A 26,997-nucleotide genomic window follows, 5' to 3' on the forward strand; every position below is an offset into this window, starting at 1 on the left:
ATTCAAACTCTGATTTTTAACTTCATATTATACTGAACTACCAAAGCACCACACAGAAACAAGTGGGTTTCCAAAGAGCAGAATGAGGGTTTTCCTTTTATTAGCAGAGATGGCTGGAATACAGTTCTTGTCTTCCGGCAAGAAAGAATCAGACATGAGACAGAAAGCGATGGTCAGCAAGGTAGCAAGGTTCAAGGGAACAGGCCATCAGGCAGAGTGGGTGGGCCCTTCTCTAGACAGAATCTGCAAGACAGTGCCCAGTGCCTCAGACCGGGTAAGCTAGCTGGGAGAACACATGTGACATCCCATGCGGGCATCTCAGTGAAGACCTGGGAGCTGAGGGCTGCAGCCTGAAATGCACCTGACAGCCCAGACAGGCGTCTCAGGAAACAGCTGACCACACAGTCTGCATTCAGACTGGGACTGTTAGGGCATTTTGGTCCATTTCTTCCCCCACCCCCTTCTCTTGGATAAAGGGTTTGCTGGACACAAAACAGGGAAAATTCCTCCCTGTTGTCTGATCTATCCAGTGTAGTCAGACCAGGCAGCCCTCTTAATGCTGCTGGGCAGAGAGGATTCTGCTGGGGCACCTTCCTTGGTGGCACCTGAGACCACCTATAAAGTTATTGGGGTGTAGGCAGGACTTAGCAGTGTGAAACTGGGGTGCTTCCAAGGTTGCCAGAGGATGCCACATTCTCTTTTGTTTTCCTTCTGCCTCTTTCGCATCATCTTCCTCCCCAGTACTTATACAAAGTGCTAGTGGCTGAGAACAGGGCACTTCATCTGCAGCTTCTACAGGAATCTCACAATGCTATGCAAAACGTTACGAACAATATAAAATATAGCTCCCTTCTCCTACTGCAAGGACCTAAGAGTGGAAGGAAACTGTTCTGGAACACACTGAGTCTGTGTTCACTGATGCTTCTCAGGCCCTGAAGCAGCATCTGGCTCATAGAAAGCAATGAAGACAGCTTTGTGGACTGAAAAGAAATCCAAACAGGAAAGCTCCATGAGAAACTTAAAGCCCACCAACAAAAGCCCAAATTCTCAAGGATTTCACAGGGGTGAAGGACGATCAATAGAGTCAGACATCACTTTTAAGAGAACTGGATGTCAGCACAGACAACGTCACAAGAGCATGTGCCAAGGGATTTAGATATGTTTAGTCTGAAAAACAGAAGACAAACACTAGAGGTTATTGTTGAACCTGGGATAAAACTGTCAACTGGAATAGAAAACATTTTTTAAAAGTTTTTTTTAATTTAATTTCTCTGGCACAATCTTCTTGCAGTCCTTTGAGGCCCAAGTGGAGTAAGAAGTGAACACACAGGCTGAAGCGCAAAAAAAAAAAAAAAACCATGAGACAGGGGTCACAATAGACTGCTGGTGTGTGTACCAGCAACGGCCAAAGGAATGGAAGTGAGAGATGTCAGATGTCCGCACTGGTACAGGCAGCTGGACTGTCTGTGGCCGTCTCCAACTGTCTCTCAGAGGACCTGAAACTCCCATGACCACTGGATCATTGAAGCGACCTTCGAGACCCCACCTTACTGACACAACACAGTCCCAGACGACCTGTGGCCCTGGGCTGTGACATTTGGTTCTAGTTTTCTTCCCATTGTGGCATATGTACAATAAGCCATCTCCTCTGCTGTACATGTCAAAGAATAAAAATAACTAACTAAATCCAGAGGTTGTAAATAAGACCAGTTGGTGAAATGATAGCAAAACGATTTTTTATTTACCAAAAAGGAGCAGTTTAACAATTAGAGATTTCTCTAAGTTCCTTTAGCATAAAAACACAGCTCTACATGAGAGATAACATCAATACTATTTTTAACAGAAGATGAAAAAAATTATTAGCAATACTTGTGTTTATTGTATATCATACAACTTTAAAACAAATGTTGTAAAAGCCATGAAAACAATAAACTCTTAGGAGAGCTGAGAGCTCACAGTAGAATACTGATTTTCTAATACTCAATTTAGCAATTTTTCCATTTTCCCTCTACATTCTGTTGTAACTTCCATATATAGAAGACTACTTAGTCTAGGAATCATAATTACTTACACACACATTCAAACACACATATGAGCATATATGTCAAGTTACCATGCTGTACACATCACACAAACATACACACCTTTGCTAGGAACCACAGCCTCACTGAAACAAGAGCTGACTCCTTTAGTAAATAAACACAATTCCATTAATTAAATTCTTAGGTTTACATAGCATCTGTAGAGTTGATGAACTGTTGCAGTTCAGGTGGGATGTCTTTCTTGCTCTTTGCCCATCACATCATACTTTATCTAAATTACATGATTTGCATCAGTAAAAGAACAACAACAAAATGAGCCTAGAATAAAAGCAAATCTGAATTGAAATCTAGATTTCAATTTAATATGAAGAACCTCCATTAATATAACAAAAAATATTTTTTCCTATTCTCTTTTTATAGCTTGTTTTTAATTCTAAATGACAGTGATTCTATTATTTCTATCAAGAGTTGGAAGCACTTGCACCTGGCTGGCTCCTTCTTGGTCTCCAGCAGTCATGCTGCTGGACTGGGGCATGTCCAAGGGTAAAGCGCAGAGTAAAGCAAAGACCTTCCTGTCAAGTTCCTCTTAGCTCATGGTATATGGAGATGGATAAGTGCTGATTATTTATTAAACTCAGTAAGTTTTAGACAACTTGCATGTCACAGCAGTATGTCATTAACTTCAAGAACAGGATATGAATGGACTGTTTCTCTTACATTTCACACTGAGCCATCTTTGCACTTTTCTATGACCAAAATCTCCACTGATGGGCCCTGGTGGATATGGACCTGGTACCTGCTTGTCAGTCACCCTCATATAGGTGCAGGAATAAAGCCAAGCCCCTCACCCTAAAGCCTTTGGTGGCAGTTTCTCTGTTCAGAGGAGCTCATTAACTGAAGAGAGCTGAACCCAAGCCCTATACAGTGGCTCGAATACAGGTGCTGGACACCACCAGGTCCCACACAGAAATTAACTCAGTGAACTGGGCATACACTGTTGTTGGCTTCAGAGGTCCTTCATCACCAGCCCTACAACACTCTCATTACCCAACCCACAAGGTCATTTGCTTCCCCAATAAATGACACCTTTACATTAGATCTTGTCTCAAACCTTCAGCAAAAAGTAACTGGCTCAGACTGACTGGAGCCCACGTTGGCATCATCAAAATTCCCTACAGGGTACAATACTGCTGACCAATTCAAAGATGGCCAGGAGCACACAGGTCAACCAGAAACTTTGCACAGGAATAAACTCTCATCCCCAAGTGCAATCTCTAAATGCCTTCCCCCTAACTCCCTGCGACAGCTGCCCGTTTCTTACTCTGTGCTTTGTAATAAACTCATTTCTCATATGACTCCAATATCAGCAACTCATTTTCTGCACACTGACTGGGTAAACCCAGTTAGTGGCATTCTGTAGCCACTACTCCGACCAGGTTTGGGAATGTTCTAGAGTAACACAAAGGTAAGAGACTCTGAATCCTTAAAGACTTGAAGTGTGCTTGACATTATCTCAATGCTGGCTTCTATTCTCCAAGCTTTTGTAGAACGCTTGGGCCCTGATCAAAGAAATGAATCTTCAATCCATCCTCAGACCCAGAAAGACTGGAACCCACCATTGCTGTTCCAAAGAAACACACCAGCCTCTACCACTGTCCAATCCCAGAAAGGCCACACACTGTGGACCAACCAGAAGTCCATATCGCACTGATCACACAGTGCTCATTCCAACTAGGAACATCAGATTCCCTTGAAGAGTCTGAGAATTGAGCATTAGCTGCGTCACAACACACACCTGCCATTTTTCCACCAACCCAGTATCAATGGCTAACTTCTTGCCACTCAGCCAAGCAGATTTGGTTTTGGGGGTTCTGTAGCAACTTCTCCACATCTGCCTTTCTTTACAGCTTCCAGATCAACAGACAAGGTGAATGACTTAATGGGAAGTTTCCAATGAGAGGGTCTCCTGTAAAGTGGGGTGAAGGGATGATGAAGCTGCTTTTGGCTCTCCCTGTTTCAAACACCACTGCTTCCCCCAAAAGACTCAGCCAGTTTGAAAGGGATCCAGCATCTGGTGCCACCTGGCAGAAGCTGGCACGAAGCTGTGAGTTCCATGACCCCATCCATACCAGCTACAATTCATTGCCTTTTCTCCAAGCAGAAAACAAATCTCTTGGGGAGGTGCATGGCCAGACTCTCCACTGCCGGCGGGGGTTTGGAGGGTGGTCACTGCTTGGGGAAAGGAGCCTAGATCCCACAATGCTGGACTGAGTCAACACTGATGCAGCCAGCCATTCCTCTCCTTCCTTCCATTAGAACAGGCAACCATGAGGGCAGGAAGCACGAGGCTGATGACTTTCTCAACACCTCTGAAGAGACAGCAAGGCTGCCTCCCCAGCAGCCAACATACAAACGCTTTACTGCTTAAAATCACAGCAAAGAAGAGACAAGTATACTGCAGAACAAGCTGGCAGTTCACTACAAAGGCAGGAAAAACACCACAGCATCAGAGTGATGGCATCTTGCTTTCCAATACTATTCCCTCTCGTGGAGTGAAAGCCAAAGTCCTACCGCCGCCTCTGGGGAGTGGATGGATCTGATTTGTACGCCACCACACACACACACACACACACACACACACACACACACACACACACACACACACACCTCTCATCAGGGCAGTGGCCCCTCTCTGCTCACCTCCTTTAGGTCCTGCATGACGGCCGTGAGCCTCTCATTCTCAGCCTGCACGTTAGTGGCCACAGTTCGGCTCTGCTTGAGTTCGTTCTGCATCTCCAGGATCTTGCCCAGGTAGTAGGCCTCCTTGGATGCTGACTCCTGCAGCAGCGTCTCCTCCCGCGTCTCCCCATCCTCAGCAACCTTCCGGTGGATAGAGAAGGAATGTCCAAATGCCTGTGGAGTTTGAGAAGCAGAAAAGTGTGTGACAAAATATTCCATAGTCCTACGAGGCAGAGCATAGTTCTGTACGTAAAAAAGCGATCCTGAAAGACTTCCATAACAAAAAATCTCTATGTATTTTATTTACATAACAGTCTAGCAGCTCTAATTTATGTCTGAAATAATTCAAAGCTGATTAACAATCAGAAAGATATCTTTTTAATATTTTGCAAAAGATGTAATGAATTCAAGAAAACTCCCAAAGCATTCTGTTTGCTTTATGTTAGCTCTGTTTAGACAAACCTACTAGGAAACAGAGTACCCAGAGCTACTAAACCCATCAAAATTCACATCATCATCTTTATTATAGGAACAAGATACCAAAAATACTTTGTCAGAAAGAAAATAGGAGTTTTATTTTGCTTTTGAATATGTGAACAAGAACTGGCAAATCAGCTCTGGACCAGGATCAGAAAACCACTGGACAGCGTTTGTGATGCCCCGTGTCACAGAGAGACGATGCAGCATCATCTCTGCAGAAGAGAACACATGTGTGAGCTTATCTGTACAAGAGGATACACGGGAAAATAAATTCGACACTCCTGAAACGGGTTGGTTACCTAGTGGGGTGGCTGGGAATAGGTTAGCAAAATACAGGCGTGAATAGTGGTTGGAGGAATGAAGGACAGAGACGGCTTTCTGAGTATGCCCTTTGCCTTCCCATAAAGCTGTTATTCTCAGAACCAGTCAGGTGTCAGAGAAACAATCATCAGGATCAACTCAGGATGGGTGCTGGCCCAGGATTTAAGGACAGATGCCTTGCATGCTGCATAGGTGGTGACAATCTTCGACCCAGATCTGGAATTCTCTTTCAGGGAACCCCTTGAGACAATACCTGCTGCCAACATGTTACCTACTGAGAAAGCAAACAACCTCCTGAGTCCAGCAGTCACAATCCTGTAGAGCTGACCATCACACTCTCTCAGCTCCATGAGTGAAGAGAAGAGAGCGTGACCAGGAAATGGGCCCTGCCAGGATCCAGCATTCACATCCAAGGCCTACACTGGACCCTCAGTTTCAGCTAGGATGCCCCATGTCCTGAATATAGAATTTTACACTATTGGTTGATTATAATGGTCACATACAGCTGAATGGCGCTATTGTGGACAGAGTAGGGGTGAAGAGCAGCACAGGTATGGGGAGATGACAGCCCAAGATGCCCTAGGGACTGTGTGGCCTGGAACCTGGCCTTTTCCTGGGGGAGCAACTAGAATTTAAATGTCACTAAGAAAGCGTGACAGCACTGCCAGTCCTGTGAGTCTTGACCCCCGTACTTGAGGGCTCCAGTGAGTAACTACTATTTATTAGGCTGCACCTAGTAGAAAGGAAAGGATGGGCAAACAGTCTGAACCTTTAGCAAATGTCCCTAAGGAACCAATTGACCTTCTGGAAGATAAAACAAAGATCATTTGACCAATTACCTCTTTGCTGCCAGGAAATTCAGCATTAAAAGCTCAAGAGCAGTAACTAAAATATCTGAAGTTCTGGTGACCTAGGGCACCCCAGCATACAAGTTGGGAACCACAGGTCTGGGATAGGGTGTGCTGCATGGGCTTCTGCCACACTTGGGCTGAGATTCTAGCACACAGCACAGTTGTGGCCACAGCTCTGCAGTGTGAGCTGGAAGCTGATAGGCCGGGCAGCACACACATCTCTCCAGGGCAGCTGTTCCAATCACATGGCCACACGAACATCTTATAGGTCCCAAGGTGCAACAACCCCATCACAGATGGTAGATCTGCAAAGTTCTGTCAGTCTGAAATACCATCACCTGGTGGTTTGTTCCCCTTTTGCTCTTTGTTTTAGGAAGTTAGACATTTTACTTTACTTGGCAGGCACAGAGAGAAATGTCTCATTCACTGAATTCACTCCCAAATGCCTGCAACAGTCAAGGGCTGGCCAGGCCAAAGCCAGGAATTGGGAACTTTATCTGGACCTGCCACATCAGGGGTAGATACTCAAACAGTTGAACCTGCTGCCTCCCAGGGCATGCATTAGCTGGAGGCTGAAACCCAGAACTCCAGCCACGGATGCAGACTTCCCAAATACCCAGCCCATCACCTGCTGCTTCCCATCTGCCTGGCCCTGATTCCCCAGAATGTGAAGCATCCTTGTCTTGGCATTAACCATTCACTTCTCCACTTGTGAGAGTGGCGCTTCCATTTCCAGCTTCCCTGTTGATCTCCCTGTGTGGTGCAGCAGTCCCACGGGAGGTAAGCATTTCCCTAGCCATCAGGGCGTTGCACAAAATGATCTTGCTTCGCCTCTTGTGGAAGATTTGGACCGGAAGTCTATTCAATGTGCTGAATATGTATACAGCCATCCCTCTGGTGTTTTAGTTACCATATGCGTGGGATAACATTTACCATCCTTTAATGTTTACTCTATGTGTGTTCCAAAGACAGAGGCGAGTTTCTTGGAGGCAGCATAACTAGGATTTACTCTTGTCATTCTGTTGTTTTCTGATTGTTTTGTTGTTCCTTCCTTTTTAAAGATGATTTATTTATCCATCTGAAAGGCAGATGACGGGGAAGTAATCTTCCCTCTGCTGGTTCACTCCCCAAAAAGCTACCAAGGCCAGGGTTGGGTCAGAATGACACCAGGAGCCAAGACCTCCATTTCTGTCTCCCACATGATTGGAGGCATCCAAGCATTTGAGTCATCTTTTACTGCTTTTCCAAGTGCATTCACAGGAAACTAGATTTGGAGCAGAGCAACTTTGGTTCTTTACACAAATGCCCACAACAGCAAGGCCTGGATCAGCCTGAAGTCAAGAGCCAGAAACTGCATCTAGGTCCCCTCACGGACGGCTGGGAGCCAGCTTCCTGGGCATCATCTGCCGCCTCTGAGGCACACGCCAGCAGGAAGCTGAATCAGAAGCAGAGCTGGGACTCAATGTCAGGTGCTTCTCCATGGATGCAGGTGTCCCAGGAAGTGGCTTGATCCATCACACCACAACACCTTCCCCAACAATACTGTTTTGCGCTTTTTAAAAAATATATATTTAGTTATTTTTATTGGAAAGTCAGATACACAAAGAAGAGGAAAAAAGACAGAGATAAATATCTTCCTTCTGCTGGTTCACTCCCTAAGTGGCCGCAACAGCGGGAACTGCGCTGATCTGAAGCCAGGAGCCAGGAGCTTCTTCTAGGTCTCCCACACAGGTGCAGGGTCCCAAGGTCTTGGGCCATCCTTGATTGCTTCCCCAGGCCACAAGCAGGGAACTGGATGGGAAGTGGGGCTAGAGGGACACGAACCAGCACCCCTCTGGGATTCCGGCACTGTGTGTGCAATACAAGGACTTTAGCCACTAGGCTACCACACTGGGCCTGCTTTGAGCTTTTTTGTAGTGGAATGCTTTACTTTCTTTTTCTATCTTTCAGGTTGCCACTAAAAATATTTTCTTTGTGGTTTCAAGGGTCTTACATAAAACAGCTATGACATTCCATTTTAGGTTGGTAACCTCAACCATATACCAAAAACTTCATTTCTACTTTCCCCTCAGTTTTTACCAAGGATGTCACATTTCAATCTTTTCCTATCATGTATCATTAACATGGTACATGTAAAGTTTTTTCTTCTACTATACTAGAATTAAACTATGTCTCCACAGTATGAATGTACATGGCTACCCTTCAGATGTGATTTATCTCCCAACCTACGGCACACTTCTCCTTGATCTTCCTTTACATCTCATCCCATCTCTTAGAACTGCATTTATTTCAATACTGACATGATAGGAGCAGGGCATAGACGAAGGGAGGAGGAGAGGAAATAAAGAGAACATAGAAGACAGGTACTAGTGGCTGAGGCTCAGGGGAAGGTGAAACTGTTTGGCATGTTATTTCTTCACTTTTTAAAACTAAGAGCCCAAGTATGTACCTTTTTTTTTTTAGGCCACATCATAGGTCCCACTCAAAAAATGGCTTTGTAAAGATAGTGGACTCAATACTCTGAGAGTCTTCCTCAGGGATGTTTCTCTTTCGAGGTACATTCTGAGCTCTAACCCCACACCTTGACAAGCTGCCTTAAAAGCATGGCTGAATTTCCTCCAGTAAAATCACAACCTTAAGAACAGAGGATGCCTTTCAGGCTTCATAATGAAATAAAAACTATAAACATGACAACGAATCCATGCAGCCTTCATCAAGATGAAAGGAAGGTGTGCTGGCATGGTGGTGTAGCAAGCTGATCCTCTGCCTATTGCACCAGCATCCCAAACGGGTGCCAGTAAATGTCCCAGCAGCTCTATTTCTCTTCCACTCCACTTCCTTTCCAGCTCCCTGCTAAGGCCCAAAGTCCTGTGGCCCCTACACCTACATAGGAGACCAAGAAGAAGTTCCAAGTTCCTGGCTTCAGATCAGATCAAATCAGATTGGATAAGATCATTCTGGCCATTGCGGCCATCTGGGGAGTGAATCAGCAGATGGAAGATTTCTCTCACTATTTCTCTCTGTTCCACTATTTCTCCTTATCTCCACAAATTAGCCTTTCAAATAAAAGTAAATAAACCCTTGAAAATAAAAGAAATGGAGAACCTATAAGTAATGGTTCTTAGGGAGAAATTTTTGTTGTTGTTGCTAAAGATTTATTTATTGGAAAGGTAGATTTACAGAAAAAAAGGAGAGACAGAAAGATCTTCCATCTGCTGGTTCACTCCCCAAGTGGCTACAACAGCTGGAGCTGAGCTGATCCAAAGCCAGGAGCCAGGAGCTTCTTCTGGGTTTCCCAGGCAGATGCAGGGTCTCAAGGTATTGGGCTGTCCTCTACTATCTTCCCAGGCCAAAGGCAGGGAGTTGGATGGGAAGTGAAGCAGCCACGACACAAACTGATGCCCACATAGAATCCTGGTGTATGCAAGGCAAGGATTTAGCCTCTAAGCTATAATGCTAGTCCTAGGGAGAAATTTTGAAAATATTAATTTTGATGCAGGATGTCTAAGAATTCAAGGTGCAGGCAATCTTCAGCATGAACAGAAAATATTTACACAAAGGAAAGAAACTTGAGCTTTAAGTTTAAATGTGCACATGCTCTGCTTCTTGTCAAACCGATCCACAGCTCTCCAATTTTGGATAAGCAGTGGCATGAGATAATTATGGTGTGTGGGCCTATAACCTTAACACTGTATTTTTTAAACAGACAAATGAATGTCTTAGAATGTATATCACAAGCAAATGTTGTTGACATAAAGCTGTAAATGATGCTTGACAAAGAAAACTGGCTTTACTCAAGCAACTTCTTATAATGAACCCAGTGTCCATGACCTCACTAACCTTGCTACAATCAACCTTGTCAATAAACAAAGCAGACAAGAGGCACACACCACACCGGAAAGATAACTACATTCACCTAAGAAAGTATCCTACTTCCAGTTAGACAATAAAATAAGTCAGCATTTCTGCCAGTTTGTTTTCATATCCATGGTACCTCATGTCATTCTTCCACACATTCATCAACTATTTGCCCAGGTGAACAAGAGAGCTGTTTGCACAGATGAGCAAACTGTTTGTCTTGATAAATTGATTTGCAAGCTTTTCCTACAGTAAACAGTGAAGTTATTTATTAATTTGCTGTCTTATCTTCCTGAAACAAAGATTCAAGTCATGTTGACACGGGCCGACTTCATTCTAATACCTCACTCCAGGCATGAATAACAAACCGCTAGGATGAGAAGGCCTGCCTGAAGCAGGAGGTGCTGTAATGACTAGTACTCGCTTTATAAGCCTATAGTAGAAAAAATTGACAGTCAAGACAGTAAAAGCCACCTGTCCCAAATCACACTCAGTGAGACAGCCAGTAACATAACCCAGACATTTTGCCTTTTTATCTGCTATCCTGAGTTGGACAGGTCAAAAAATGGGCTGAGTGCTGGGTTCAGTAGGTAACGTTCCACTTGGGACACACACAGCCCATACAGGAGTGCCTGCATCTGCTCCAAGACATAGCTTCCTGCTAATGCACACTGACATGACTAGAGCAGGCTCTGTCTCCGCCAACCCTGATGTCTGGCTCTCAGAGGCCGACTGATGGAGGGTGTGGACAAGACCTCATGACGAGATCTGAGCAGTAGGTGACCATGGGCTGGGGGTCATGGAGATGAGTCGTCAGAGGTGCCCATGACAAGTCTGACAGACTTGAACTCAACTTCATCCCGGGGTTCTCCATCTCCTTCCTGCCTCCACACACACCATTAACCAGACACCCAGCTATGGAACCACATGGATGCTGTCACCTCATTCTGGAGCTAAAATAAGCCTTTTCTCTCCTAAGACATTCCTTTCTAATATTTTAAAGTAATGAAAAGCAGACTCTCTCTCTCTCGCTGTCTCTCTCTCTTTTTCCCACCCGCCTTTGGAGACAGTATGGCTAAGGAAGTCAGGGACTGAGTTCCAAAGTCCTGTTTCCAGCTGGCCCAGCTGAACTGACAGACACAGGGAGTTAGACAAGGAAGAGGAGACCTTTCCACTCCCTTCCCGCCCCATTCCATCTTTCAAATTAGTCAATGAATTCTTCTCTTAAAAAAAAGACAGACAAATGCAGATGTTATCTTACAGTGTCCTTACAGATGGTTTCCAGCGGCTCGGTCATTTCACAATACCAAAGCAGATTTAAGCAGAAGCCCACAGCTTGACTGTCACCCCACAGCCTGGCTGTCACCCACGGCATGGCCTTTACCCCACAGCCTGGCTGTCACTCATGCCCTTGGCCATCATCTCAGACTCAGTTCACACACTTCACAACAAGAAAACTTTGGAACCAAGTGCAATTGCAAACAGCACCCTAGCTGTCTGCCATGCATATCTGAGAACGGTGTGAGAGACATATTTTGCTTGTTGCAAGCCCCTGGAACACTGGGGTTTGACTATAGCCATATCATAATCCATCATAGCACACAATGCATTGCCTGTGATGATTAACACATTTCTGTGTGCGGCAGAAAATGGGACAAGGTGAGCACAGATGTTAGGTACTACCACTACCTTGAACTTCTTTACTTAGGAAATCACCTCCCGGGTCAAGGGGAAGGGACATTTGTTACAGCTAGGAGGCAGCAGGGCAGGGAAGCTGCAGAAGTCTAGTTTGTAGATGCCTGGGTGTTCATGTCTGTTGCTGTCCCGCAGCGATGGACTTGGTGCACGGAGCCGATAATAAACGCGAGGACCCTGACTCATGGTCAAAGCCAAAGTTAATTAGTGGCCGCAGACTTTATACACTGAGGGTTATACTGGTTAAGAGAGGAGGTATTGAGCTTAGCCACAAAACCCATCAACTGTTTCCATACTCTTGTTTGGAACTCCTTTTGTTTTGTATATTCTACCAAGTGTTCTCATTCACATGCAGTCCACTCAACTGTTCTCATACAGATGATATCCAGTCAGCTATACAAAGGTAGCCATTCGGTTGTTCTCATGTAAATATTATTCAACCAACTGTAATCCTGTGCTCGCTGACACTCTAGGGTCACAATGTCTTTCTACACATGTCCCCTGCTGGACTTCGTCCTCCATCACCCCAGCAAAACTTATACACCACATATTCCTAATGACCAGTCTACAAGCAATCTGGAATCACACACATCATCCTGAAAACCACAAAGCTATTTCTGCAGGAATGCAGCTAACAGGAGACTCTGATGTCTCCCCAGTAGGATGTCATGACTTTTGCACCAACCACTGAAAACCTGGGATCCAAAGTTAATCACCTGTGCCATGAGACAGGAAATGCCCTGGGAGTCTCTGTCCTTGTCGGCCTCCCATCTAGGCCAGGGTCTCCAGAGGAACCCAGCAGGTGCAGAAGGTCCCAGGAGGGCTGGGATGTAAACAACTGGCAGAGGTTGAAGCAGCAACTGAGATGTTCACGGGCTGTGCGATAGCAAGTGACCCACACACACATGCTCCCATGCTCCAGGGTTGTGGGTCTGCCCAGCTGGTGACTGTCAGGGGAGGTGGACACATTCATGAGGCCACACAAGGGATGGGAGAGCTGTGAAAGCGAACAGCACAAGATGCTCAGAGAGCAGGTGCCCACTTAACTGTGTGGCCAACACTAAGCACAACAGTGAAGAACACTGCTTTAGGGATTGTTCCGGACAGCATAGGCAAGCCAAGGTGAAGGCCACGATGCAGGGACATGCAGAAGGGCTTTGCGGCTGCCAACTCTAGAGACAGTGTCTCTACACACAAGACCATCATCCACAAACACCACCCCATGAGTGCACACGACAGCCCAGTCCAAGCAGAAGATGGTGAGTGCTACATCCTGCCATAATGCTAAGAAGGTTCTGGAAACTTTGATAATGTTTGTGGCAGTGATCAGGGTGGCAATGACAACATCGGTCATGGCTACTTTGGTGGTAGCTGAGATGATGGTGAATATGGTGACAATGAGATGGTTTGGGGAGTGGCAAAAGCAGCTGGGGAGAGGGTAGAAGCTACTGTGGTTTTAGCAGTTACCAAAAAACCTTTCTTCACACTTTAATCCCACAAGAACAGGAGTTTGGAAGCAGAGTTTAGCCTCCTATGTTGGGCCAAGTATTCAAGCCCTTCCAGCAGCAGCAGTAACTGCTGGGGCAGTGGGAGGAGGTCTGAATCACTGTCAGGAACAAAGCCTGGCAGGAAACGAGAGCCAAAGAAGCCACGGAAAAGCCACAGCTTATTAAAAACGTGGGAAATTTGGCCATGCACTGGGTGGCAGAGCGTGGCTGCCACAAAGAAAGCTGTTTCATTTTATTTTTAAATTGTGTTTACTTAAGAGGGAGAGAAAAGTTGGGGAGAAGAGAGAGAGGGAGAGGTGAAAGGCAAGGGAGATAGGAAAAGAGAGGGAGAAAGAGAGAGCATGGGGGCTCCTATCCTGGTTTACTCCTCACACATGTGCAAAAGCCCAGGCTGTGCCTGGCTAAAGCCAGCAGCCAAGAATAATCCAGGACTCCCATGAGGGTGTCAGGAACCCAAGCACTCGAGCCATTCCCTGATGAATACCAACACAAAAATTCTCAACAAAATATTAACAAATCAAATTCAACAGCACATCAAGAAGACTTCTCACCAAGATCAAGTGGGATTTATCCTGGGTGTGCAAGGATGGGTTGAAATACAGAAATTGATAAACCTAATACATCAGTTAGATAGAATGAAGGGCAAAAATCACAAAACCATCTCACCTGAAGCAGGAAAAGGATTCAACAAAATGAACTACAATAAAAAAGCTTTGAATAAATTGGATGTGGGAAAATTTATCTTGAGAGATACAAAAGGCCACAGCCAGTATCACGTAGAACAGGGGAAAGCCAAAATTCTTTTCTCTAAGAACTGGAACAACTACTCTTAAAAGTCTTCGTCTTTTTTTTTGTTTTTTAAGATTGATTGATTGATTGTTAATTCTTCCAGTCCACGGACATGCTAAGTCTTTCCATTTTTGTGTATGTGTCTTCCTCAGTATCTTCTATGAATGTTTTGTACTTTTCCTCATAGAAGTTGTTCACTTCCTTAGGAAAGACCTATCATGTTCGTGGACTAGAAGATGTTCATATTATCCAAACTGATTTACTAAAGTCAAGGTAATCTGCACCAAAATATCAATGGCATTCTCAACAAGGCAGGAGAAAAAATCCTAAAAACACAGAAACGCAAAACATCTCAAGTAACTGAAGCAATCTTGAGCAAAAAGAACAAACACGGAGGAGTTGCCATTGTAGTAGAGCATGTTAAGCCACCACTGCCACCATGACACCTGCACCTTGCATCAGTGTGCCAGACTGAGTCCTGGCTGCTCCATTTTCAATCCTGCTTCTTGCTAATGTGCCCCAGAAGGCAGTGGATGACGACCCAAGTATCTGGACCAGGATGAAGTGCCCGGCTCCAGGCTTCAGCCTAGTCCAGTCCTGGCTGTTGCTGCCATTTGAGGCATGAACCAGCAGATGAAAGATCTCTCTGTCTCTCTTCTTCCCCTTTTATGTCACTTTGCCTTTCAAAATATAAATAAATAAATCTAAAAACATACAAACAAAAACCTCTCTCCCTGTCACACACACACACCACCCACACACACACACACGCGCGCGCACACACACACACACACACACACACACACACAAACCAGAGGCACTACAACACTTGAACTTGGAGCTTATTACAGGGCTATAGTAGTCCAAAAATATCATCCAAGCATAACAAGACACATAGACCAACAGAATGAGATTCCAGTTACAAAGCGATATATATTTACAGTCAAATGAAATCTCAACAAAGGTGCAAAAGCATACATTAAAGAAAGAGAAGGGAAAGATGAAACTTCATTCCTACACAAACATTAAATTAAAATGGTTCCGATGTCTAAATATAAATTACTAGGAAAAAACAATAGTAAGATTTTAAGGCATAGTCATAAATAAAGACCCTTTCAGTCAAAAATCCTGAATGATAGGTAGCAAGACAAATAGACTAATGGGAATATACCAAGTTACCAATCTGTACAATCTGCAGTGAGAACAATCTTTGCAGTGGGAGAAAACAACTGTATTGCACATAACAAGGAATTCATACCTAGAATATATAAGAAAATTTTTAAAAATCTTCATCAACAACAAAACATGAATTCCAGTCTAAATGTGAGCAAATAATCTGATGAGGCATTTTTCAAAAGCGGAAATCCAGATGGCCAGCAAATACATTAACATTGTGAGCCAACAAAGAAATGCAAATCAAAACCAGAACAAGGCACCATCTCATCCATTCAGCATGGCTGCTCTCCAAAAGCAAAAAAACAAGAAACACTGGCTGGCCAATGGAGGGAGCGTCAAACAGTACAGCCATGCTAGGGCGCAGTTTTGCTTCAGAAACCAAAAATAGACCCACCATCTGATTCAGGTATGGAATCAGTCTAGGCGTTCATCAACAGCAGAGTGGGTAAAGAAACTGCATTGTGTTTATGTGCATGATTAATTAGCCATAAAAAGAATGAAGTCTTACGATTTGTAGCAAAACAAATGGAACTGGAGGATATATGTTAGAAGAAATAAACTGCACATAGAGAAACATCACATGCTCTTCCTTTTATGTGCAAACTAAACAGATTGATCGTAAAGTAAAAGAGTGTCCAACAGTAACTGCCAGAGAAGACGGGGAGGCAGGGGACAGTGCTGGAGCGAAGCTAAACAGCAGCTACCTGAACACAGACAGAAGTCCAGGTGTTGCACAGCACAGCAGAGGGTCTGTGGCTCACAACAACCTATCCAACACTGTGTGAAGAATTAGAAGCTCAAAGACTCCAAATATTAACAAATGGCAGAGAAGGAAATCCCAGCTGCCCTGATCTAATCAATGTGCATGGAATCCGTGTGCATCACTGGACTCTATATAAATGATTATTCCATGCTAAATTTGAAAAAATTAGAAAAGATTGGTGCTGGGGCCAGCTTTGTGTTACAGCAGGTGAAGCCACCACCTACGACACCACCATCCCATATGAGGAACAATTCATGTCCCAGCTGCTCCACTCATAACACAACTCTCTGATGATGTACCTGGGAAAGCAGCAGAACGTGGTCCAAGTGCTTGGACCCCTGGCACCTACATGAGAGACCTAAATGAAGTTCCTGGCTCTTGGTCAAGCCTTGCCCAGTGCTGACTGTTGTAACTATTTGGGAAATGATTGAACAAAAAGAATAACTCCCTCCTTCTTTCCTTCTCTCTGTAACCTTCTTGCATAAAAATAAATAAGTCTTCAAAAAACAAAATTGCTGGCACATTGTACACACACTGTCTAAACTGAATGATAGTAGATAAAACTACAGATGATAAGGAGGCTTGTATATCATCCATTATGTATCATCCAAAGTTGCACTTTAGAAAAAGAAATCAAAAGTTAGAAGATTGTAGGCAAAATGCATCTACCTACTTGTGAAGTGTCACTTTCCTAAGTTCCTTGGCTGTTATTTGAAGCAAATTCTCATCAGGTCTTTAGTAAGGAAGGAAACTGTGGCCTTTGTGTAACATTTTATTATGGTCCATTCTTGATGTCAGACCATACCATCATGAGAAGTCAGTGTGACAAGAACCAAATCAATAAATACACTCCCTGCAAGGCACCCCACTGGGCCCCCTCGAGAACCCTTCACAGAACTGGAAATAGCAGTTTTCCTCAGCAGCCCCCACAGTACCAGCACTGATGTCGGGAAGCAAATAGCAGAATGCCCTAAAGGAGCTAAGCAACACCAATTCCTCACCTCATCAGATGCATTCACTTCTACGAACAACATTCACCAGACGTCATGAGAAATGGTAGCAATGCTCAAAACTCTCCTGAACTTTCAACCTTTGGAAGGCGCACTGGGCACAGCAGTTAAGTTCCTATTAGGTCCTATACCAGGTGCCAGGTTAGAGCGCTTCCAGCTCCCTGCTGATGCACCTGGGAAAGCAGTGCAAGACAGTCCAAGTACTTGTGCCCTTGCCACCCATGTGGGAGACCCAGACTGAGTTCTGGGCCCCCACTACAGCTGGCCTGGTCCTGGCTGTTGCAGGTATCAGGAAATAAGCCAGAGGATGAAAGCTCGCTCAATCGCTCATGCTGTGTCTCAAACAAAACAAGACAACACCTGAATCTTTTTAAAACTGTTTGATTCTCTGAAAATCTCCAAATCTTATGTCAGTCCATTTTATTAGGCACAGTGCCAGGCTACATGCACAGCAAGGAGCCATCACTCACTAGGGATAGAAACCCACAGTTAAGCAAGAAGTCAGGAAATGACAACTCCAAGCAGAAGGTGATGTCCACGCCAAGAGGAGACAGGCTGTTTCCTCCTCACAAATTCACGAGGAAACGGCAAGCTCACCACCGGCTTCCTGCACTTGGTTTCCAGGGCGCAGCTTCCAATGTCCCACTAATATCTTTTGCATACTCCTGTGCTGAAATGGAGCAAATTTAGATGTGCCAGGTAAGCATGCCCGGTGCTTCTTCAATCCCAGCAGCTCACTGAAAGGAGCATCAACATCTGTCCTTGCATAGCCAACATGACTAAGAGCAGCTACCCGGTGCTTCAAGTCAGAGCTCATGCACAGCCTGATGGGCCAGGCAGACCAGCACTTCTTTCCTGCTACTCACCGCAGGCAGGGCCAGGTTCTTCTACATTGTTGAGGTATTGGCAAACTGAAGAAAAACTTAATTACACCAAAACTATGTGGGTCAGTGTTTTTCTCTGCTAGAATCACAAGTAAATTCTAACAATAAGCAACAGTTGCTAAGAACATCCAATTACATCTTAAATGTCATTGAAGGAGAAACAATTAGCTTAGCTGCATTTGAAAATACAGTTAAAATATACAGTGCATTTAAATGTAATTTTTCACACTGAGCATGAGATAACCAGCTGTCATGCTTCATTTATATGCACAAAATAAAGGACTCCTGGGAAAATGTTCAGTGATTCCCAGAGTACATTAGAGAAGAAACTAAGCCTAAAAATAAACTATATTCATTTTGCAGCCCGAACTACTACCCACCATAGCATTAATTGGAGATTAATTGCAGATCAACTGGAGAAAGTGGAAGTCTCTATAAACACTACTTTCCTTTACCCATCTCTCTGAAGTAAAAATACTACTGAATTCACTTCTAATTCCACTGTTAAGAAACAAGATAGTATTTCAACTTCCAGAAATTAGAGAATACCCATTTCCATTTCATCCCGAAATTCCTCTAAAGCTACAGTTAAAATTTTAAAAAGTTATTTATTTTCATTTTATTTGAAAGGCAGAGAGAGAAGAAAGAAATCAAGACACAGAAATCCTCCATCCACTATTTCACTTCCCTAATGCTCACACAGCCAGAATCTGCTGGATTACCTTTGTCATTAGTCTGTTCTCCTGATCGGTTTAAATTGGGCTGGGTGGGGTCAGAACCAGGAGCCTGGAACTCTCTCTGGGTCTCCTACAAGTGTGGCGGGGCCCAAGAAGTTGAGCCATCTCTCACTGCTTTCCCAAGTGCATCTGCAGGTGGCTGGATATGAGGTGGAGCAGCCAGTTCCAGAACTCATACTCTAATCTGGAACATCAGACTCACAGGCAGCAGCTTAAGGCACTGTGCTACAACACCGGCTCTCGTCTTTTGCTCCTTCCCTAGTGAAGGGAAGTCCTCCACCCAAACCCACCTTAGGTCCACATCAAAGACAGGATTTACTTCAGCCGAGCACACGATTTTGAAAAATCGACATTACTGTAAGAAAACACATGTCACTTCTTCATACATCTTAATATAGCAGACACAGGTGGACCCATCTGAGTGGTTTAGAACCCTACCACATCATTCGCTTTTAAGCACTGGGCAGAGCAGTTCAAAGAAAAACAGCTGCCTCAAAGCGTATTTGCTCTATTTTAAGAAAGGATCAATATTTCCCCACCTTAAGAAGGATTCATAAATACAGCAGCAATACATAGTTGCTACTCTGTAACGCACACAGCATCTGGAAACTGATCTGATCATTTGTTTTGAGTGCAAGTGTGCCCACACTGGAGATAAGGCCACAGGGTTCCCGCATCTTGGAAGGAAGGCTCTCTCCAGGACACCTCCCACATGGATCCGCCTGTTAGTAGTCCTGAGGAAAAATGGCAAAATATCACAGCCCTTCAAAAAGATCATGGGAAAATGGGACTAAAACATGAGTTTATTTTGGTGCAAAACTATTGAAATCCTTTGCACAGCTTCGTCATGGCATACATATCCCATGGACCCTGGAAGACTCCTCGTGTGACAGGATTTCAGCATTTTCCCACTTGAACTCATGGGGGTCCCTCCTGCAATGTGCTCTCTTTGGCTCACGTCTTATGTGTCACAAATCTGTGCTACACTACTGGTAAGTGGATCTGCTGCTTCCCTAAAGTGAAATGTGAGCCACTGCTGAGGGTGCTGAGTGGAGGGTCACTCTCAGAGATAACGTCTGGCCTAGGAGAGCCACTGCCTAATCGGGGGGCTGGAGGCTGACGTTTTGTTTTGTTTTGTTTGCTTCCTGGTCAGTCCTGCACACATTTAGTGGCCGGTTGAAACCCAGGAGCAGCTACCTGCTGAGCTTCACAGTGCCCACGTGGGAGATTCCCGATGCCACAGTGCATCCAACAGACAGCAACGTACCCGGGCACAGGGTTCGCAGCTCACATCAAACCCAAGGTGAACTGTAAGCATGGCAAATCGTAGCCTGAGCTCTGAGAAGCAAGACGCGTTTGCTGACAGGTCACTCTGTACTAGCCTGGGCTTTCTGCCTTTGCTGTTGCTGATGTTCTGCAGGATGATGGTCCAGCCTGTCTCGTGGCACCCAGGCAGGTTGGCTGAAATCAAGGGGACAATACTTCAGGGCCTGTTCTTTCTGTATGTGCATGTCTGGTCTCTGATGCTGCCCCCTTCCTCCCCTGGGGGCCACATGTGATGGTGAAGTCTTGCTGTGAATCAGAGCCACTGTAAATCCTGCAGCTGACATAGACTCCTCAGAAGTGGCTCCCACCCACAAGCAACCTGCCGCTTAGCAAAGACACTGAAACCACACTAAATTACAACAGGCCCAGGAAAGTATAGCTTGGGGAGTATGTCTGTAGGCATCTCAGTGAGTCACACTTCTGGAAATAACTGCTACTGTTTTTCCCCATCATATTAAAGACAAAACCCATAAATTCCTATGTTTACACACTTGCATTGGCACAAAGCAGGGTGACAGTGAAACCTCATTGTCATTAACACACATTCTAAGCAACACATGTCACTCAACAGGCACAAATCATTCCATTAAGCTCACCTTTATGCTGCTTCCAATTTTTCATGATTTTAAAGTTCTGGCAGTAAATATCAAGTTATATAAATATTTATGCTCAGTTGAAGTCACTTAGGGACCAGCATTGTGACACAACAAGTTAAGTACACTGTCTGCAGTTCTGTGGTAGAGGCCTGCCCAAAGTCAGAAAAACTTACCCTGAGAACACATTTGGTTATTATGTTGCCTCATTGCAACTGCTTTATCTTTCGCTTGTCAGCACAGAGCAATGTTGGTCAGTAGTGAACAGCATGCAGCTCAGTAGGTGTGGGGAAGGAATATGAAGTGTATAAGGAAAACTAGTTAAGCCTTATCAGTAAGGATGTACACAGGCGCAGCTCTGTATCAGTTCCTTTAGCTGCCATGTTGCATTATTACCCAAGCACAAATGTGTGTAACCTTATATATAGAAGCTAAAAAGATACATAAGGAAACTTGTGTTTGGGGCTTAGTCTTATTGGCTACAAATCCAACTGAGTTTTATGTCACATATTACATAATAATAATATCACAATAGCTTCTTGTTAAAGGCCTTAGTGTCTCATCTATTAATGTATGAATCCCCTCACAGTTTGAGTCCTGGCTGCTCTACTTCCAACCCCAGTGCCCTGCTAACGGAGCTGGGAAACACAACAGAAGATAGCCCAAGGGTCTGGGGCTCTGAACCCAGGTGGGAGATTCAGATGCCACATTATGCTTAGCAGTTATATTGTGAGTATTTGCATAGACAAACAAAATCTTGTCCACAAAAAGGTTAAAGAGTACCCCTTAATAACCACAAACTTAGCCTGAATCCATGGCCCTCCACCTGCTGAGCCCACCACCAGGTGCTGCATTTACAGCAGGGTTAGGGCCAGGACACAGAACCACACAAACGCCCTGATACAACCTGGAAACAGGATACCAAGCAAAGGAGGCCAATGCTAAATGCTACAAACTGCGTGGTTTGGTTATATAAGATTCTAGAATACACAGTACCCATCCATGTTGATAGAAAGCGAAACCTTCCTGAGACGGGAATGTTCCTTGTCTTGATGTGCCCATGGACATACTCATTTACATTTGTCAAAAACCCGCTGAGCTGGATACTGAAGATGTGAGCATTTTACCATATGTAAACTGCAGCTCCACGTGCACAACGCATGAATGGGGAGAAGAAAAGGTAAAAAAAGAGGAAGAGGATTCAGGGCAGTGATGGCTGCTAGGACTGGTGGGGGCGTGGCCCGGTGTTCAGGTGGCAGTTGCTGTTGGCCAGTGTGCTCCAAATGGTCTTTGTTTAGGGGGCAGAATTTTGATCAAACACATGTAGAGAATTGGGTTTCTCTAGCAACATGCTCCACAGCTCCTGTAATCTTCCCGGGCAGTCCAACCTTCTGCAGCCCAGGATGCTGCCAGGAAGCAGCACCCACAAAGCTGTATGTAGGAGCTGTTCTTAAAGTCGGCAGATGAGAATGGAGAGTACAGGCTTTCGTGAGGAGTGGTAAGCCCAAACTAATCAGACTATAAGTCACGTGTGTCCGTGGGTCAGCCCCCGTGCTGAAGTGTTTGCATGACAATGGGAATATCGCTGGAGAACTCAGCATCCTTTAATGCAGACAGGCTGGAAGCATTCCTGAGCACATGTATTTTGCTTAAGTTCTCTTCAGCTTGTATTACTTTATCAAATGAAACTCTCCAGCACCTAGAAAATCAGTCATACTTCCATGGATCAGGCTTTTACTGTGGAGCATTAAACATCATATGGGAGTTGAAGTGGTACATCTATGGAGTTGGGCAAGCTTGACAGGACCCATTTTTAATAAATATCTATCCTCCTGCATTTGTTGATATCACTGATGAAATGCTGTGTGACAGACTTGTGGTTAATTATGCAAATGAAAGTTTGTGACAATTGGGCCAGTTTTGTGAACAATAGATTTTTAAATTGGGAAGATTATTAAGGAAGATGATTATTGGCCTCATGTGCTGTGTGTCCTTTTCAAAATAATGACAGAGGGCCTGGCGCAGTGGCGCAAGTGGTTAAGGTCCTCGCCTTGCATGCCCGGGATCCCATATGGGTGCCGGTTCTAATCCCGGCGGCCCCTCTTCCCATCCAGCTCCCTGCTTATGGCCTGGGAAAGCAGTCGAGGACGGCCCAAAGCTTTGGGACCCTGCACCCACGTGTGGGAGACCCAGAAGAGGCTCCTGGCTTCGGATCAGTATAGCATCGACCGTTGCGCTCACTTGGGGAGTGAATCATCGGACAGAAGATCTTCCTCTCTGTCTCTCCTCTCTGTATATCCGCCTTTCCAATAAAAATAAAAATAAATCTTTAAAAAAAAATAATGACAGAAAACCACAAAGCAAACAAGACACCCCAAGCTTTCACAGCTTGCCCACTTCTCCAAATCGCTCATCTTTTTTTATAATCCCCAGCTTTCCTTTTCCTAGAAATATTATCTGTAGTGCATAGTGTATGTATTGCATTGAAAACATTGTAGGTTCATTATAATGAAACAGATTAAAGAGTCAACATTAAGGGTACAACAGTCATAAAACCTACATCAGTGAAGATCTGTGTGGTTCTAGTATTTGACAGATTTTTTTTTGTATTTTTACATTCTTTACAGAAAAGCTTGTTTTAAAAATGATTATTTGTAAGACCAATATATGAATAAAAACTTCAAGTTAAAAAAAAAAACAAGAATCCAAACACATTGCTGGTAGGAACATAAAATGGTGAAGCCACTTGGGAAAGTGGTTTGGGAAACTTTTGAAAACCATAAATCATCCATCATCAGTCACTACTAGTCACCTACAAAAAGACATGAAACTTTGTTCAAGAAAAACTTGTATGCGAAGCCCACAGCAGCACAGACATTTCAAAAGGTTCACAGAAAATGCAATTAAAATATAACTTTTATTGGTGGAAAAAAATTATAATCCATGCATTCATCATACATTTTTATGATCTTTAAGACTTGCATGTGCGTGGATTTCCATTTTTTTGCACCAAAACAAACTTGTCTTTTAATTCCATTTCTCCATAATAAACTTTTAGAAAAAAAATATTATTTTATTTGATTTCGGCACAGAAAACAGAAAAAGAGAGGGAGGAGCTGAGCCAGGAGCTGGGAACTTAATGCAGATCTTTCACATGAGCAAGAAACCCAATTACTTAAGCCATCAAATGTTGCCTCCCAGAATTTATGGGAACAGAAAACAGGAAGCAGATCAGGCCCAGGGTTCACACTCAGACCCTCAGATCTGAGATGCAGGCCTACCAAGCAGAATCTTCACCATTGTACAAAATGTCCACCCCATGGCAAATTTCCTGAGTGTCCTTGCATAATTCACAACTACCAAAAACTGGAAACAACCTAAAAGTGCAACAACTACTAAACACAAAACTTGGCACCTCCAGAGGAATATTTCTTAGCAATAAAGAAATGAAGCAGTGCTACACAACACAATACACTCAGAGTGTGCTCAGTGAAAGAAGCTAACCACCATGGCCACATGTTGCATTACCCCCGTTACATGGAGTGTTCAAAACAGGCAGGCCCACTGCAACCAAACTAACAGCTGCCTGGGACAGCAATCAACTGGAAATTGACATGAAGCAGGGGCAAAAAGGTTCCAAATCTTATTTACAATCACAATTACACCACTCCGCAAAACGAGTACAAGTTACCAACTTCTACACTTAAATGGATCATTTACGTGATGAATAAAATTTATTTCAATGAAGTTGCCTTTAAAAAGTTAAAAATAAAAGTGAGGGAATGCCTCAATGCATTTAAAGCATTAAGGATATTACAAACTTGATGTGTGCTAGAAACACCAGAAAAAAAGGAAGGAAAGGAAAAGTGGAGTAGGTCATTGAATCTCCTCTGGGACCCTTTCTACGTTACCCATCCATTCATCCATTCATCCATTCATCGGGCCTGTTGGCAGTCAGGGAAAAACACAGAAAACAGGAGAACACAGTCCATCTTGTGTTTACATTCAAGACAGCAAACAGGCCCAAAAAGGCCAATAATAAATGCTATGAAATATACTGAACACTAGAAAAAATTAGCAATCTTTCTTTATGATAATAACCAAGTAGATATGTAAATATTTTTCAGCTCTATTTAATAAAAAATGATAAAGTTTTCAGAAAAGGTATGAATTCTATATGAACAAACCGATAGAATCATGAGGGCCAGCATCATGACTCAACTGGTTAATCCTCTACCTGCAAGCACCAGTATCCCCTATGGGCACCTGCATGGGAACCCCAGAAGTTTCAGGCTACTGGTTCAGATTGGATTAGCTTGGGTCACTGCAGCCATTTGGAAAGGGAACAAGTAGACAGATTCTCTCTCTCCTCCTCTCTGTAAATCCACCTTTCCAATAAAAACAATTAAATCTTCAATTAGTCAACCAATAAGTAAGTAAATAAAATGCAAAAAAGCTGGGCCACCGCTATGCTAATGCCTGGGAAAGGACTGGGAGATGATTCAAGTCCTTGAGCTGCTGAACTCATGTAGGAGACCCAGAAGAAGCTCCTGGCTCCTGACTGGCTTAGGTCCGGCCAATATGGCCATCAGAAAAATAAGTGAAGACACATTCCATTCTTGTGACTCAAGATTCATTCTCAGCAGATTCCCAATGAGGTTTTGGAACTCAACGAATGAAATGATTCATGATGATATATACAGAAAAATACACATCTGAAAATAAGATAATTGTGAAAAACAAGAATAATGAGGTCTTGACTCCTTTTTAATTTCCATTAGGAACGATGGTTTCAAGCCTCATGATCACCAGCCTATAAGCAGATCATTGGAGCAGAACAGGAAATCCTGGGGGATGGGAACACAGAGAGGCAGCTACTCACTTCACAGGGCAGGAAAATCTAATCATGGGACAGGATGGATCATCTAACTGAAAGAAAACAGGAACCCACTCCAGCAATTTACTAGAAAATCTCATCTTACAACTTTAGATGAAATTTCAGAAAATTTATATAATTTATGAGCCTGCTTTTTTTTAATATGTAAAAAACAGAAAATAAAGAAACTATAGAGGAAAAAGTAGACAGTTTGGCTATAGGCATCTTGTATTTTTGCAATGCACACAACACAAAAACAAAGCCAAGAGGAAAACGAGACTGAAGGAGAAGTTCTTTCAAGGATAGACAAAGCAGTAACAGTCACAACAAACAAAGAACTCCTCTAGACTCCTCGGGACAACAATGAATGCTTAGAGGACAAAAATGTGATGATGCTTTTCTTTCTGCCATAAACAAGATCAAAATATGTTCAAGATCATGTTGTGGGGACTATTCTAGAATTTTGTGGGCAGAAGCAGACTGGGGTTTTGTTTTAATATGAAAATCATTTCTGCAAATCTTACAGAGACTATCCATGGAGTCAGCAAGTCCTGACGAGTTCACATTTATTGTCCAACCAGTAGTTGTCAAATTCCGGGGATAGACCATTTGCTAGAGAAGCTTTTGAGGAATGTATCTGGCAACTATATACGTTGGAGTAATTTTTCAGAGAGGAAAGTCGGAGTAAAGCTAAAGGGCTGGAGAGCAGCAGGTTAGGAAGTATGAGAGGGTCATCTTTATGTGTCCTGGAATTACTCCTCTTGTAAGGGAGGAGGCAAGACTCAAAAAGAAGCTAAAACTAGGTGAGCAGGACTCTAATGGTTCATTTTTTTTTTAAAGTGAGCATCTACTGGAGTGGTGGTGTGTGCTAAAATTCTCATAGACAAGTTAAACCCTGAGCTTTTCTCAGCCCAAGCGCAAGTTCATGACAGTCAACTAAAGCTGTGCCGAAACCGAGCAGGAACCCTAAGCTGCTTAGTGGCTGGTGAGCATGGGTATCTCATGTTAGTGTGCTGTCAACTGCTGGTTTAACAACTGAACAATGCCTAAAGATGAGAAATGGAGTAGAGGGTGACCTGACCGTGGCCATGGCATGGCATTGAGAGTAACACAACTAATGTCTAGGATGTAAGCAGTTCAAGAACAGAGAGTACATCTGTATGACTTAGCACAGAGTACCCAGTTGGAAAACTGTCGGGCCCAGGGACAGCACTTGAAGGAATCAACAAAACGTGCTGTCCTGCTTACCCTAGAGCATCTGAGGGCCACAAGCTGACCATTCACAAAAACCCTAGGGGTAAGCGTTTGGTGAAGCAGTTAAGACCCCACTTGGCACATGTGCATTCCTC

General features: G+C 43.9%; 1 protein-coding gene across 3 annotated transcripts in view; it reads right to left on the bottom strand.

The window, feature by feature from the left end:
- Nucleotides 1–26,997, bottom strand: part of BICD1 (BICD cargo adaptor 1) — a 156,828-nt gene that overhangs the window by 78,223 nt on the left and 51,608 nt on the right. For all 3 annotated transcript variants that reach the window (XM_040972215.1, XM_040972213.1, XM_040972214.1), the window contains exon 2: nucleotides 4,743–4,955. In XM_040972215.1, coding sequence (XP_040828149.1) covers nucleotides 4,743–4,955 — 213 coding nt within the window. The remainder of the gene's footprint in view (nucleotides 1–4,742; nucleotides 4,956–26,997) is intronic.

This window comes from Ochotona curzoniae, unplaced genomic scaffold, assembly GCF_017591425.1.
Source record: "Ochotona curzoniae isolate NIBS_2020 unplaced genomic scaffold, NIBS_Ocur_1.0 contig_2235, whole genome shotgun sequence".
NCBI classification, from domain to species: domain Eukaryota; kingdom Metazoa; phylum Chordata; class Mammalia; order Lagomorpha; family Ochotonidae; genus Ochotona; species Ochotona curzoniae.